General features: G+C 46.0%; 1 protein-coding gene across 2 annotated transcripts in view; it reads left to right on the top strand.

Annotated features, from left to right (window-relative positions):
* The window catches only part of ABCA9 (ATP binding cassette subfamily A member 9), a 31,802-nt gene that overhangs the window by 8,598 nt on the left and 8,167 nt on the right, over positions 1 to 15,037 (top strand). For both annotated transcript variants that reach the window (XM_063175553.1, XM_063175554.1), the window contains exons 11-28: positions 358 to 416; positions 814 to 924; positions 1,779 to 1,954; positions 2,240 to 2,359; positions 3,346 to 3,484; positions 4,404 to 4,494; positions 4,797 to 4,936; positions 5,501 to 5,620; positions 7,028 to 7,223; positions 8,637 to 8,803; positions 9,543 to 9,670; positions 10,046 to 10,183; positions 10,663 to 10,776; positions 11,119 to 11,289; positions 11,637 to 11,747; positions 12,364 to 12,498; positions 13,645 to 13,710; positions 14,499 to 14,590. In XM_063175553.1, the coding sequence (XP_063031623.1) occupies positions 358 to 416; positions 814 to 924; positions 1,779 to 1,954; positions 2,240 to 2,359; positions 3,346 to 3,484; positions 4,404 to 4,494; positions 4,797 to 4,936; positions 5,501 to 5,620; positions 7,028 to 7,223; positions 8,637 to 8,803; positions 9,543 to 9,670; positions 10,046 to 10,183; positions 10,663 to 10,776; positions 11,119 to 11,289; positions 11,637 to 11,747; positions 12,364 to 12,498; positions 13,645 to 13,710; positions 14,499 to 14,590 (2,274 nt within the window). The remainder of the gene's footprint in view (positions 1 to 357; positions 417 to 813; positions 925 to 1,778; positions 1,955 to 2,239; positions 2,360 to 3,345; positions 3,485 to 4,403; positions 4,495 to 4,796; positions 4,937 to 5,500; positions 5,621 to 7,027; positions 7,224 to 8,636; positions 8,804 to 9,542; positions 9,671 to 10,045; positions 10,184 to 10,662; positions 10,777 to 11,118; positions 11,290 to 11,636; positions 11,748 to 12,363; positions 12,499 to 13,644; positions 13,711 to 14,498; positions 14,591 to 15,037) is intronic.

Below are 15,037 nucleotides of genomic sequence, written 5' to 3'. Positions count from 1 at the left end.
AAATTTAGGTAAATTTATGTTAAAAAATAACTGGGGTTTTTTTGTTGTTGTGGACTTTCAATGTTCTTTAGGGACAAAAGGGAGAATAAAGAGGGTAACCCATTGTGAAAGTGTTGCAATGGGCTTGGCCCTGTCTTTGCCAGCCTTGGTGCCCCATTTTTGGTGCCAGACTGGGATGTTCACACCTGGGCACAGAGCCTGGCAAACCTCTAAATCTCAGCTTTGTTTCCCAGCACTTCTTATTTTCTTCATGCCATTTCTGTCATTGTAACCTAAGGTCCATAAAAATGTAAAAGGGAAGCATGGAAAAGCATTTACAGAAATCCCCAAATAATAACCTCTTTACCTTCCTTTTAGGCTCCACAATATTAAAAAAGTCTATAAGAAGAAGGACAAGAAGACAGAAGCTTTAAGAGGTATGAAAGCTGTGGGATTGATTCCTGCTATAGACAAGGAGACACCTTTGAGCAAACAGTCAATGAAAAAAAAGTTTGCATTGCTTGAAAATTTATGTCAAATATTAATTGATTACTGATCACTATTTTGTTCAGTTTTTACTAATTTGCTGGTTTTAATAAGACTAAAGAGAAGAAATATTTTATTTTTTTAAAATTGTTTTATTTCTGTCTTTTCTGATAAATACAGACCAACTTCTTATGCCTTTAAATGTTTGCAGAGCTTTGCCCCCCTCAGTGTCTTTTGGCTAATTATTATCACTTAGTTCTTGAACTTTTTTACTTCTGTACCTTTGACAGTGAGGGAGGGCAACACAAACCTCATTTCTCCAAGACTTGATAGTTATTTTTGTTCTAGGTCTGTCTTTAAACATTTATGAGGGTCAGATCACTGCCTTGCTGGGCCACAGTGGGGCTGGAAAGACAACGCTGCTGAACGTGCTCAGTGGGCTCAGCTTGCCTTCAGAAGGTAGGACAAGGCTGGGATGGGGTGGCCTTGATCCAAAAGCTCTAAAGGTCAATTCATTCCCCCTCATCCCACTGTCTTGGTTTGAACAGCCAGGTGTCTCCTAAGGAAGGCAGGAGCCTCCCTTGAAATGGAAAATGTAAATCCCCTCTTTCCAAATTGTTATAAATTTGAAATTAAGGATCTCTCGGGCAAAGATGTGGGAGTAGGAATAACAGCTCTCTATTAGGAAAAACAAATTAAAATTAAAAGAAAATATAAAAATACAAATGCAGTATTACAAAACAACACTGACAGAGTGAGACCATGCCCTGGCCCCTGTGTGTCAGGGAGGTGTCCCAGCCCATGCCATGGGGGCTCAGCCCTCCTGCAGTGCCAGCTGTGGCTCTGCTGCAGCAGGGATCCTGCACAAGGGGGGAGTTTTCCTCTGCAGCTCCAGGGCTGCTGCAGATGGGCCTGGGCTCCCTCTGGCCATGCAGGGCAGCAGAAAGCTGCTCCTCTGGCAATGCAGGGGGCAAAGGCTGCTGGGGTGTCCCAAAGCTCAGATTGTACCCAGGTAGGAATGCTTGGCTCCTCCCCTGGGCGGGGCATCTCCCCATGGGATGCTGGGATTGGCTCAGCCATGCAGGGACACTCACTGGCCATGGACAGAAGATAATTAATAATTAATGGCCCATGAGCAGAAGAGATCTTCTGGAGGGAGGATTGGTTGAGAAGAGGTAAAGAAAAAACTGCCCAATGAACAGCAGAGAACTGCCCCACCTCTAAGAGATGTCAATAGAATATTGCCAGAATATTGCTACCCCCAGCCACATTTTGCCTTTCCAATCCAGGACACCATTTATCCCCATGAACAGGCTCTGCCACCATATACAACTACAAACTCTCTGAAATGGGAGACCGGGAGGAGATCAGGGGGATGGTTGGGATTTGCCCGCAGTTCAACACGCAGTTTGAGGTCCTGACGGTGAAAGAAAACCTGAAGACCTTTGCAGAAATCAAGGGCATCAAGTCCAAAGAGGTGGAGCAAGAGGTGAGTGTGTTCCCCACCACTCCACAGAGACTCCTTTTGCACTGGGAAGGTCAAAGATTCCACCTGGATCTTCTGAAAATTGAAGCTCCAAGCCCATCCAGCCTGGCCTTGGACACTTCCAGGGATCCAGGGGCAGCCACAGCTTCTCTGGGCACCCTGTGCCAGGGCCTCCCCACCCTCACAGGGAATAATTTCCTTCTGATGGCTAATTTAAATCTAAATCTCCCCTAATAAAGGATGGAAGGACAATGGCTGCTGAGAATGGACATCCTTGTGCTGTTCTAGGTGCAAAAAATTCTGGAACTGCTGGATATCAGCAACATTCAAGACACTCCGGCTGAAAAACTGAGTGGTGGACAGAAAAGGAAGTTATCCATTGGAATAGCCATGCTTGGAAACCCCCAGGTAAAGCAGCAGGCATGGATCTGTGATGTAGGAAATACTCAGGTCCAGCATAATTAAAACCTTGGGCATGAATCTGGCTCTAGGATTTCTGACTTCTTTAAAGTGCCTATAATTAGAATGAATAAATTTCATAATTTCTTTTGTTTTTTAAATTCATAACCCACCTAGCCAGCCAAGTTTTGAAGCAGACAGAGTTCCCTGAGCTCTCACAGCCCCCTTGTCTGAAAGATGCCCAGAGTCTCTTGCCTTCAGAACCCCAAACTCTGTCGGGGTACCTGTGGCCAATTCCCCGACTTCTGGGACTCAGGTTTGGCCCTCTCTGGGGCTCCCCTTTCGCGGGAGACCCTCCTGGAGCAGTCTTGTGTCAGGAAAGAGAGATGCATTGGATCTTTTCGGTCTTCAGGTTCTTGTTTATTGTTATGTTATCTAGAGTTTTGCACGCCGTCCACACCAGGCTCGACGCGCTAGAAAAGCACCTCAAAAATGGCCAACAACATCTTGGTACAAGGTCTTTTAATGCTAAACTATCCAATTAAGAACTGACACCTAGATTATTTCCCTTTTAACCCAATAACTGATCCCCAAAAACCTGCTATGGGGACTTTTCCACCCAATTACAAAATGCCCCCCCAAACCCATGAAGAAGGAGGAAGAGGAAGTGTGAAGAAGAAACCCAGGATGACACCCTGTGCCCTCCATCTTGCTGCCATCCACAACACACTAAAAATCCCAAAACCTCAATTTCTCACCAAGTGATGCACCTACACTGCTCTCTATAATCTATTCCACACTTTTGTGGGTTCCCATCTATCTTGAAGTCCAGGAAACTTTCTCCATGGATGAGGGTCAAATTCAGAGCTTCCCTGGGGGTCAGGGCACCCCAGGGCAGACACAGAAACATTCCCAGTGCTCTTGGTTTCCGCAAAACCCCAAAGCCACACCACCACTCCAGCAACGGGGAATGTCTGATCCCGTCCTCCCTGCAGGTTTTGTTCCTGGACGAGCCCACGGCGGGGCTGGATCCCCTCTCCAGGCACCGCGTGTGGAGCCTCCTGCGGGAGCAGCGGGCGGGGAGGGTGATCCTGTTCAGCACCCAGTTCATGGACGAGGCTGACATCCTGGCAGGTGAGCTCTGCTGGGGCACCCCTGGGGCATAACTGAGGGAACACCAGCAGCCCCAAGACAGGGGACAGGAGAGAGGGGGCACTCTCCCATACCCTGGGGGTACAGGAGGCAGCCAGGCTGATCCCCGTCAGCCTGGATTTAGGATGATCCCAGCAAAGGAGAGGGATTACACAGGTAGAGGGAGGGGACACGATCTGAGGCAAACCATTTGGGGAAAATAAGGGGATACGAAGACAAAACCATTATAAAGCATAAAAACACTCTACAACAGATAACCCAGGGGTATTGAAGGCAGCCAGGCTGATCCCCATCCCCTGGGGTATGGAGGACAGCCAGGCTGATCTCCTGCAGCAGAGGAGACCCTGGAACAACGGCAGAAGATGAAGGGGTCAACTCTTAGCAGGGGTTAATCCAAGGTTTAATTTCAGGAGCTCTGGGGAGCCTTTACAAACCCCAAGGGGCTTGCTGGTGAGAGCCCTGGGAGAGGTGCCAAGGTTACATTTAAAGGGAGGTGGAAACTGAAGGTAGATAACATTTACTGACCAATAAGGAAACTTAAGGGAGGGAGACTGGGGGAATGGACATTTAGGACAGCATATGGGGTAACACTTGGGGGGCTGACCCCTAGCTTCTGGCTAATCACTCAACGTCCTAGACCAAAAGTTCTGGATGGAGGGGATGGGATGCTGAGTGGCTGACAGAGAGCCAGGGCGGGGATTTGGGGATGATTACACAGGTAGAGGGAGGGGATACAATCTGGGGAAAATTTCCCCCATTTGGGGAAAATAAGGGGATACAAAGACAAAACCATTATAAAGCATAAAAACACACTACTACAGATAACCCAGCAGCGCAAAGCCCCAAAAGATGGCAGCAGCTGCTCTGCACTAGAAATTCCTTTGGCTTTTCCTTTCTCCAGACCGCAAGGCTTTTATCTCGCACGGGAGGCTGAAGTGTGTTGGCTCTTCTCTGTTCCTGAAGAAGAATTGGGGGATTTGCTATCATTTAAGGTATCTCCTTAAGCCCCAACAATACCTGGCAACATGCAAATACAAGGGGACACCAGAATTCATGAAACCTTAGAGCAGATGTCAACAAAACAAACAAACTGCCTGCATTAAAATCCAGCTCCATTAACTGAAACAGCAGTAAGATTTAGGGTTAGGGTTAATTAATCCAGAGCAGGGAATGAATGAAGAATTCTGGACTTTCCTTTTTATGCATCCATAAAATGGTGGATGTTGTTTGTCTCGGTGGGTTTGGGTTGTTTTTATTCCAAACCTATGTGTCTGTGGTTTTTTCCACACAACAGGATCCATGTCAGTGAGTCTTGTGACCTGGAGAATCTGACATCTCTGGTGAAAGGGTACATCCCCAATGCCACGTTCTCAGGACACAGCCAGTATGAACTGAGATATAAACTGCCTTTAGAAAACATTAATAAATTCCCAGGTAATGTATATACAAATAATTGAGGATTGTTCATACAGAGAAAAAAAAAGACAAATGTGTGGAAGGAGAAATGCAAAGGGAGATTTTTTTACAGGAGTCACATCAGGACTTCAAAACCATCGCAGTTTGCGTTTTCCCCACAGTTTTATCATACATTTAAGGTCAAACTGTGCAACAAATGCTTTTCTACTGTTTGCAGTGACAAACCCTGCAGGCTAAACTGGGCCACGTGTGTTACTGAGAGTTCAGTTCTCTTTCTGTTAAATGAAAAGACAGAGATCAGAGAAAATCCCACACAACCTGTGGTGGTCCATGCCCATTTCTCACCCACTGTGCCCATCACTTAAGCCTGGCCATCCCACAGAGGGTGAAAACAGTTTGAAATGTTGGTGCTAAGTAGAAGAACACCTTCCATGAGGATGGCTCTGGCAGTTTTGTTTTCCTCCACACCTTTGTGTCCTGGCAGTTCTCTGTCACTGGAGATGCTCCAGTCAGGTTGGCTCAGCTGAGCCAGAGTGGTCTGGATATCTGTGCTAACACCTTTATTTTATCTCTGCCCTCCAGATCTGTTCAGAGGCCTTGACAGCTGCTCTGAGCAGGGAATTATCAACTATGGAGTCAGCATGACGACCCTGGAGGACGTGTTCCTGAGGCTGGAGGGAGAAGCCATGGACAATCAAAAAGGTACCATTTACAACCCGCAGCCAAAGATGAGCTCCTCTGCAGAAACCTCCAAAGGTGCCTCTTAAACTTTCATGAATCCCAGCCTAGAAGCTGGTCTTATGTAGCTGCAGCTCTCTTCATAGAGAACAGGCAGGCACAACTTCCCAAGGAAATATCCTGGGAATGGCAGTGAGTAACCCACTTCCCAAGGAAATATCCTGGGAATGGCAGTGAGTAACCTCAGAGAAAGAGAAAACAATTCTTATCTTTATTCTCTGTTCCTGTTGTCTTTGCACATGTGGATTGTGTTAGGAAGATTGTTTACCTGAGGGATTTGTCAACTGGATTCTGCTGAGGATTGTTTTGTTTCCTTGGCCAATCACTCAAAGCTGTGTCCTGGCTGTCTCAGACAGTCACGGGTTTTTCTTTAGTGTTCTTTGTAGTATAGTATCTCTTTATTACAGTATAGTATTGTCTTGGTTTCAAAAGGCAGGTGCCTGCTAAGGAAGAGAGGAGCCTCCCCTGAAATGGAAAATGTAAACCCCCTCCCTCCAAATTGCTATAAATTTTAATTTAAGGGCTCTCAGGCAAAATAATATAGGAGCAGGAATAACAGTTCTTTAATAGGGAAGAAAATAAAAAGATAAAATGAACAATGCAGTAAAACAAAACAACACTGACAGGGTCAGAACCCAACCTGACACCCTGTGGGTCAGGGTGTTGGCAGCAGTCCCATTGGAATTGTGGCTGCAGCCCTCCTGCAGTGTCAGGGGTGGTTCTGCTGGAGCAGGGATCCTGGAGAAGGGTGGAGTCATCCTCTGAAGATCCAGGGTAAGAAGAGGCAGCTGCTGTTCCTCTGGGAAATCCAGTGGAGAAGCCATGCTGGTGTTCCAGAATCTCCAGATTATATCCAGGTAGGAATGCTTGGCTGGTGTTCCAGAATCTCCAGATTCTATCCAGGCAGGAATGCTTGGCTGGTGTTCCAGAATCTCCAGATTCTATCCAGGCAGGAATGCTTGGCTGGTGTTCCAGAATCTCAGATTCTATCCAGGTAGGAATACTTGGCTGGTGTTCCAGAATCTCCAGATTCTATCCAGGTAGGAATGCTTGGCTCCTCCCTCTGGGCTCACATCTCCAAATGGGATGCTATAGTTCTTATCAGCCATGCAGAGACATTCAATAGCTGTTATCAGCAGATGTCTCCCCAGAGGGAGGAGTGGGTGTGGAAAACTGCCCACTGAATAGAAAACAACTGCCATACATTGGCAAATAGAATACAAATTGCTTGACAATCCAGGACAATAGTTTAATAAAGCAATTGTTCAGCATTCTGAATCAATGGAGTCAGGTGCCAATCACTCCCCACATCGGGGACACCCTGCATTCTGTAATCTTGGACATAAATGTGCATGTGGAAACTCTCTGCAGATGAGCACGTCCCTGGGGAGGAGTGGGGAGAAGCAGCCCCAGGATGTCCTGAGGAGGTCGGGCCAGGCTCCCTGCTGCTCTCAGACACCGGGATGGCATCAGTGGAGGGCCTGGCCCTCTGGAGGCAGCAGGTCTCTGCCATGGCACGGGCGCACTTCTTGAAGCTCAAGAGCTCGGTGAAGAACCTGCGGTCCATGTAAGTCCCAAGGGGGTTCTGCAGGACAGCAGGACTCCTGGACAATTAACCAATGTGACTGAGCAGAAGCCACTTTATTGTTTACATTATGCTCTGTTTATACATTCTAACCCTACTGCACGCTAATCGCACATTTCTTGATTGGTGCCTCTATCTTGTCCTCATGCTCTGCACTTTTCAGGATGTGTGGTTGGTTACAGTCCAGTGCTTCACTGACTTTCACTTTTTTCACAGCCTTTATCTAGTTCTTGCGGTCTTGGCATTTTGTTTCTCAGCCTCTTCTTTCTTAATTTAGCACAATTTATGTCCCAGTAACCTTGATGAATTCCAGAGGGCTCTGACAAGAACAACTGAGAGTGGTTTGGCTGGAGCACACTGCAGCCCAAGCTGTTCAAATCCATTGCTACAGGGCTATCTCCTGGAGGTCTGGAATTGGACAAGGTCACACCAGGGGAGACAACTTCCACACCCCTGTTTCCATGAGTTTGGATTAATTGGTATGAGGTCTTGGCTAGGAAGGATCTCGGTCATCTGCACTCAGAGGAGGGGAAAGATTTTTGCTTTCCAGTGCCAGTAACACAAAATCTCCCTTTTGTGCATTTTCATTTCTATGTTGAATAATTTATGCAAGAGAAACCCATTTTCTCTCGAAATAAAAGAATCATTTAGAAATACTTATATGTCAAATGGAGGAAGTTTTAAAATAAGTTAGTGGGTACAGAGAGTGCTTTCAGGCTTCCTCTACTTTTTTCTTTTTTTTTTTTTTTTTTTTTAAATTCTCTCATGTTCCGATTGTTTGAACTCATTTGGCCCTGCTGGTGTTCAAGCTGGAGTTCCTGGTAGGGTACAAGGAACTAAAGGAAGATGCTGATTTATGAGAGACTTGTATCTAAAGGAAGTCTGAAAGGCATTTCATGGCCCTAAAAAGTTGAGCAGTGCCTCAGCAGTCTGGATCTGAGGTTCTCTCCCTGCTACATTTTGAATCATTTGGTGGATGATCAAGGTTTGAGACTTCTGGAAATAAAATTTTCTCTGGTGACAAGGCCTGAGGGAATGGCTGGAGCTGTGTCAGGGGAGGGTTAGGTTGGATTTTGGGAAAGGTTCTTCCCCCAAGGGCACTGCCCAGGCTCCCCAGGGAATGGTCACGGCCCCGAGGCTGCCAGAGCTCCAGGAGAGTTTGGACACCACTCCCAGGGGTGCACAGGGTGGGATTTTTGGAATGTCCAGGCCATGAGCTCGATCATTGTGGGTCCCTTCCAAGTCAGAATATTCTATGAAAATTGGCAAAAGTTTTCAACAGAGCTTTGGGTAATCTGAATATCATCCACCACTTCCAGCACACAAATGCATTCTGGAGGCATTTCTGCTGAATATCTCTTTTCAGACTGTTTATTCATCTCTTTCTTCACGCAGTTTGCTGCTCTATGTGGTTTTTCTGCTTCCTCTGGTGGTGCAGCTGTGCGTGCTGGGAGGCTGGCAGAGTGTGAGTGCCTGGCAGCTCTCTCCTGCCCGGTACTTCCTGCCCCTGGGGAGGAAATCCCACCTGGAGACCACCACCCTCCTGCTCTACAACCACACAGGTGAGGGCAGAGGCTTCTCCTCGTCCTCCCCTGCTCTGGCTTCTTGCTGCTCCAAAGGAAAGCGCAGGACAGAGCAGATGGTGTGGATGAGGAGGATGCAAGGAGGGGATGAAGGCTTTAACAAGGGAGGCGGGATTGTCTTTAGAGGGTTGTGGGGAAAACCTACTGTGGCTTCAGCAGCTGGTGAGACCCTGATGGGAGATGTGCAAAATGGAGATAAGGTTTTCTCCCTGCCACAAATCCAGGTCTCTATCCAAGCAATTTCAGAGTGTGGGGTCCTCAAAGCAGGCACCACACTCCAGGCTCACTCATGCTGAGTCAAGTTAATGGGCTGCTTCCAGAGTTTCACCTTCAACATTCCCATGAGTGCGTGATATTTCATATTATTCAGCCAGAGAATGACACTGATATCTTCATCAGACAGGTCCAAAAGTGCAAAAAATTCATTTTATAGCACTTCAGGAGAGGCTATGCAAAAATTCAGTCTCAAATCCATTAACTTCCCAAAAACTAACGTGCAATGATCCAGCACACATGTGCTGGCTGATCCCCGCGGTTATTAGATTTCTTCTGGTTTTGTTTGGTGGTAATGGATTTAAAATAAAAAATAAAAAATAAATAAATTAAAAAATAAAAATAAAAATAAAAATAAAAATAAAAATAAAAATAAAAATAAAATCGCCAAAGACTCTTTTGTTTTCCAGTGTTATAATTCCTCTGGTTTTGGTCCTCACATCAGGCACAGACATTGATGACTTAGTCCATCTGCTCCAGAGCCAGGATATTACAGTGGAAATAGCAAAGGAGGAAAATATCACAGAGGAGCTAGAACACAACGGCGCTCTACAATTGTTCCGCGAAGATCAGGTGACGATTTTTCCCCTCTCCCTCCAGTCTCCTCACAACAATTGAATAATTAAGCAAGGTACCTCCATCAGCTCTCCCTGTGGGATGGCCCTGTTGACTATTTACAAAAATTTACTACTTACAAAAATTAGGAAATGTTTTGATCAGTAAAGTCCACGCTAGAGGAGCCCTTATCTCCCTGACCCTCCACCTCAAAATATAAATTTTTAGCACAGCAATACAGAATTCCAATACCTAGTAATATTTTTTTTTTAGCAAACAAGGCATAAGCAAAGCTGTTCCAGGGCTGGATTTTCCTGGTGTGCTCCTTTTCTACTGCTTCCCTGCAGATGAGAAAAGCCAGGAGTTCTCACTTTGTTTTCCTGCTCTTTGAAGAGCTACAGGTTCACCGTGCTGTGCCACTTGGAGGCTGTCAACTGCTTCCCAGTGCTGGTGAACGTCATCAGCAACGCCCTGCTGAGGTCCCTCAACTCCACCAGGCACATCCAGGTCTGGAGCCACCCCTTCTTCTCTGTAAGTGAAGCCAGAAACTGTCAGAAAACCATTTAAAGTCTCACTAATTAATCAGATTTTATCACATGTAAATCCACCTTCCTTCACGGTGCCTCTGGAACCACCACGTTTGCCTTCAGGAAAATCAGATTTTTCCCATGTGGGTCTCAAGGGCTGCTGGGTGGAGAGGGTGGCTGGGAGGGTTTCTCCAGGCGGTTCTTTATTCTCTCCAGCACGTTATTCAAGCTTTGGCCTGTCAGCTGGTGGAAGAGGGAGCTCCCCACAAGTCTGGGATGGAGGAGTGTGTCCTGCACCACCCATCTATCCTCACCAGCAAGCACTTTGCATGGCTCTGCTTTGGGAAAACCTTCCCAAATTTGGTTTCAAATCCCTCTTTTTGTTCACACTGCCCTGTATGTAGTCCATGAGAAATGCAGTAAAATGAATGGTAAAATGAATTGTAGGCATTTTCCGCGGATGCTTTGTTCTTCCCTTTTCAGATGAACAATCCAAAATACTGGGATTATGTTATGTCCGTGTACTTCGTTTATACGCTGCTGTTATTCCCTGGTTTTCCTCCTCACTTTGCCATGGGCTACGCGCAGGATTGCAAGGTAAATTCCTTGGGATGGGGCAGGTTTGGGGTGGGCAGAAGGGATCACAACTGCACTGCCAGAAGGATGTTTGAGTGCAGAACCACGGAATCATTTACGTTGGAAAACACCTCTGAGGTAACTGAGCCCAGCCCTGTGATTGGCAGCTTGGGGTGTTTTGACCCATGAGAAGTTTTGCAGCCAGCACCAAATATTGAAAGACAAAAGGGGGTTGAATTTTACCCCAGAATCACAACAGTGACAGATTTTATTCCCTGTTCATTTCCTGGGGCCATTCCCATGGGTGCAGTTGGCCAACCATGCATGGGCAATAAACTACCCTTTAAAATTGTGCCTTCCCAGGTGGGAGCTCGTGCCCAGCTGAGGATCTCGGGGCTCTTTCCCTCGGCCTACTGGTGTGGCCAGGCACTGGTGGACATCCCACTCTGCTGCATCCTGCTCTTCTCCATGTTTGGGCTCCCGTTTGCCGTGAGCAACAAGATTTCTGGCAGTGCCAGCATCACCTTTGTGCTGGTACATCCCATTCTGGTCCTTGGTGCTTTACTTGGAAGGGGTTGAGGGAAAATGTTTTGTATGGGGGCAGCTGAGACGCTCTGGGTGCAGATGATGCTAGAACACTCTTGGTCCTCTTACTGACCTTCTTGTTTCACCTCCTATCCTTTGGGTTTCTCCAGCTGGAAATAAAAGGCAATAAATCTTGCCTTAATGTATTCTTTACACCTCAGAGTAAAACTGTGGTAATTTCTAAAAGCCCTGATCTTACTCTGTGATCATTTCCACTGCTCCCTGTTGCTATAGATGGGTTTCTGGTGGTTTACCTCACTCCATTTTCTCCAACAAAAACCTTTTTTTCCCTTTAGGTCACGGGGATGTTGGGTCATGGAATTTCCCTCGTTCTCTTAATCTATCTGATCTCCTTCAACTTTCGCAAAGGATGGAGCTCTGATCTTTGGTCATTCATCCTGATAATGGTGAGCACATGGCTGGATAATGCACTGCAGGGATTGCAGGCATGCTGAGATCTTGAGGATGAGCTAGATGTCAAAACACCAAGCAGAGATGTGGAGCAAAAACCTGGGTATGATTCATAGCAGCCAATTCTGTATTAAATTTGTGTCACCATGTTCTGCTGCCACAATCCTGCTGTTACATGGGGGAATACCTGGATCCAACCTGAACTGGTGCAGGAATGGAGACAAAAAATGGATTTATCACTCTGCTTGACACCCCACATCCAAGGGGTGTAAAGTTTTGGGACAGGGCCCACCAGGCTAGCCTGACCTGGAAGGTGGGGGATTATTGCCATGGATTGGGATGGGAATGAACAGGATGGGATCCCATGTTTGACTTGTCTGCCTGGAGCACCCCTGTCCCTGGGAAGAAGTCTCCCCAGCTGGCCCAAAGCAGCAGCCAGCCCTCAGACTGAGACAGCTGAGAATCTCCTGAGCCCTCTCTGTGTCTCATCTTCCCCAGTTTTTTATCCGTTTCTATAAATTCAACAGGGAGTAGCAGAGCTAGACCCACACAGTTTTAAGGAGCAGTTTAACCCTTCCCATCAGCTGAGTCGCCCTCTTGTTTTATTTTCAGGTGTGGTTTATTTCTGTTATCATCAGCAACATCATCGACACCCTGGGCCACCCCGTCTCCCTCTACGTTCTGTCCCTCTTGGTTCCTGTGTACCCCCTGATGGGTTTTGCCCTCGATTTTGGGAGTGACTCCGACGTGAGTGGTGCTTTTGGGCAAGGAGAGGCCTGAAACACAGTCCTGGGTCCTCATGACCAAAGTCTGGGGGTAACTGCCCCAAAGTCTGGCAGTAACTGCACAAAAATCTTGGGGTAACTGCACCAAAGTCTGGCAGTAACTGCACCCAAACCTGGGGGTAACTGCAGCAAAATCTGATGGTAAATGCCCCAAAGTCTGGTGGTAACTGCCCCAAAGTCTGGGGATAACTGCCCCAAACTCTGACAGTAATTGCACCAAAATCTGAGGATAACTGCACCAAAATCTGGGGGCAACTGCCCCAAAATCTGGGAGTAACCACACACTGCAGGCTGGGAAGGCTGATCCTGGGTGGGATTTTCCAGAGCGCGTAGTTAAACGACTCTTTCAGCTCAGATCTCATTTTCCAGCTGCTCATTAGGGCTGGGGGTGACTCCTTGTGCAGCTGTGACTGTGGATTAGGTAAAAACTCTTAATTCCTTCCATGCAGAGTCATAGAATGGAATCATGGAATGGTTTGGTTTGGAAGGGACCTTAGAGCTCATCTCCTTCCACTCCGTGCCATGTCAGGGGACACCTTCCATTAGACCAGGCTGCTCCAAGCCACATCTAAGCTGGCCTTGGACAATGCCAAGGATGGAGCAAGCACAAAGTCAATCAGCTTGGCTTGACCAATCCTAAGAGAAAATCTGAAGCCACGGATCTGTCTTTGCATGGAAAAAAACCCCGAGTTAAAATTTAGAATACTCACAAGGGGCTTTACTCCATGTCAGTTGACGGGGGTGGTGGAAAGTCAGCTGAGAATTTAACAAAACCCCCAGCTATGTGCAACACTGCTGATAAATGATAAATTACTGAGGGGTGAAGTCTCCTCTGTCCTGTCCCACTCACCTCCTCTCCACTGGGACCCAAAGCAGAAATGTTTTCCTGGGACAGAACATCTGGAAGGAGAATCTGCTCTATGTACGGAGAGCTGTGACATGTTCTGGTGTAGGACCAGGGTTCCCAAAGCCAAACATCTGTATCTCTTCATCTGGGGGAAGTCAGGAGTTTAGCAGATTTTCAAAGCATTTCTGAATGTTACTGCATTAAACAGAATGATACTAAAGAATTACACTTCTTCACTGAGTATTTTTTTTATTCTTACAGATGCTGGGGGACTCTGAGCCATTTAGTTGGGCTTCAGGCAGTCATGTACTGATTGCTATCTTTGCAGTAAGAAAACATTTAACATTGCTTTTATTTAGGAATGTGGGTCTCCTAATGTCACATTCACATTCTCTGGAAAAATCCCTTTGCCCAGGATTTTTCTCCTGGGAAGCTGAGAAGCCTCAGAGAAAAAGGAAAACAATTCTTATCTCATTTGCTTCTCCTGTGTTGTGCTCATGTGGAACGTGTTTGGAGATTGTTCCATTGGGTTCTGCTGTGAGTTGTTTTCACTCTTTGGCCAATCAGGGTCAAGCTGTGTCAGGGCTCTGGAGAGAGTCACAAGTTTGCATTATTATCTTTTTAGCATTCTGAAATTATCCTTTCTGTATTCTTTAGTTTAGTATAGTTTAGTATAGCATTCTTTCATATAATATAGTATCATAAAATAACAGATTAGCCTTCTGAGAACATGGAGCCAGATTCATCATTCCTTCCTGCCATGAGGAAATACCATATCCTAAAGCCCCTCCTCAGTTATGAGGAAGCAGGAGGAGGTTCTGGGTGGGTCTGGATGACATTTTCCCCACTGTGCTAGAATAATTTCACACCTTTGAACTGGGGAACGCAAAATGAAATAAGCCCAGATCACCTCATGCTGTCCTGTTATTTTATGAATTGGGGTTTTTCTGCCCTTAGTGCTTTCTGCAGTGTTGATTACCCAGAGTTTCAGTGTTAATGGGCCATTTTCACACATTCTGTTTTCCCCACGTATTTTATAGCACTGCCACCATCTCAGCGCCAGCTGTGGTGGGAGGAAAGGCAAGGCTGTTAATGTGGCAACCTCTGTTTTTCAGCCTTACATCCATTCTGTGCTGTTCATTCTTCTTCTTCGCTTTTTGGAGTTAAAATATGGAAAAGCAGTGCTGAGAAGGGACCCCATATTTAGGTTTGTATAAACACACATGCACGTATGAGATCTGAACTCCCAGCCCACTGCTCCTTCTTGAAAACATTGTGTTTGTGTCCCTATTTTTAAATATATTTTTTTAATACTGGTGATCTTTTGATGACTTCAATAGCCCCTTAAATACTGCAGTGATGTGATAATATAAAACAGCAAAATATATAATATATAAAAAATAATATAAAAATAATATAAAACAGTATTTTAAGTTATGTAGTGACTCCACAGGATGTTGCCTGTGCTGTCGGATGTACCATATTGTTTTTTTGGTAAAAACCAAAGATTATAAATGTCATCATTATCATCACCATCCCAAACAATAACAATAATGATGATGATTTTAAGAGTAATCATTATAGTATTCTATAAATTCAATCCCAGGGAAATTCCCCTCTTTGGTTTATCCAAAACGCACTGGTGGAGAACAGA

Source organism: Melospiza melodia, chromosome 24, assembly GCF_035770615.1.
Source record: "Melospiza melodia melodia isolate bMelMel2 chromosome 24, bMelMel2.pri, whole genome shotgun sequence".
Lineage (NCBI taxonomy): Eukaryota > Metazoa > Chordata > Aves > Passeriformes > Passerellidae > Melospiza > Melospiza melodia.
Note: the sequence above shows the minus strand (reverse complement) of the source record. Positions and strands in the feature narration are given on the sequence as shown.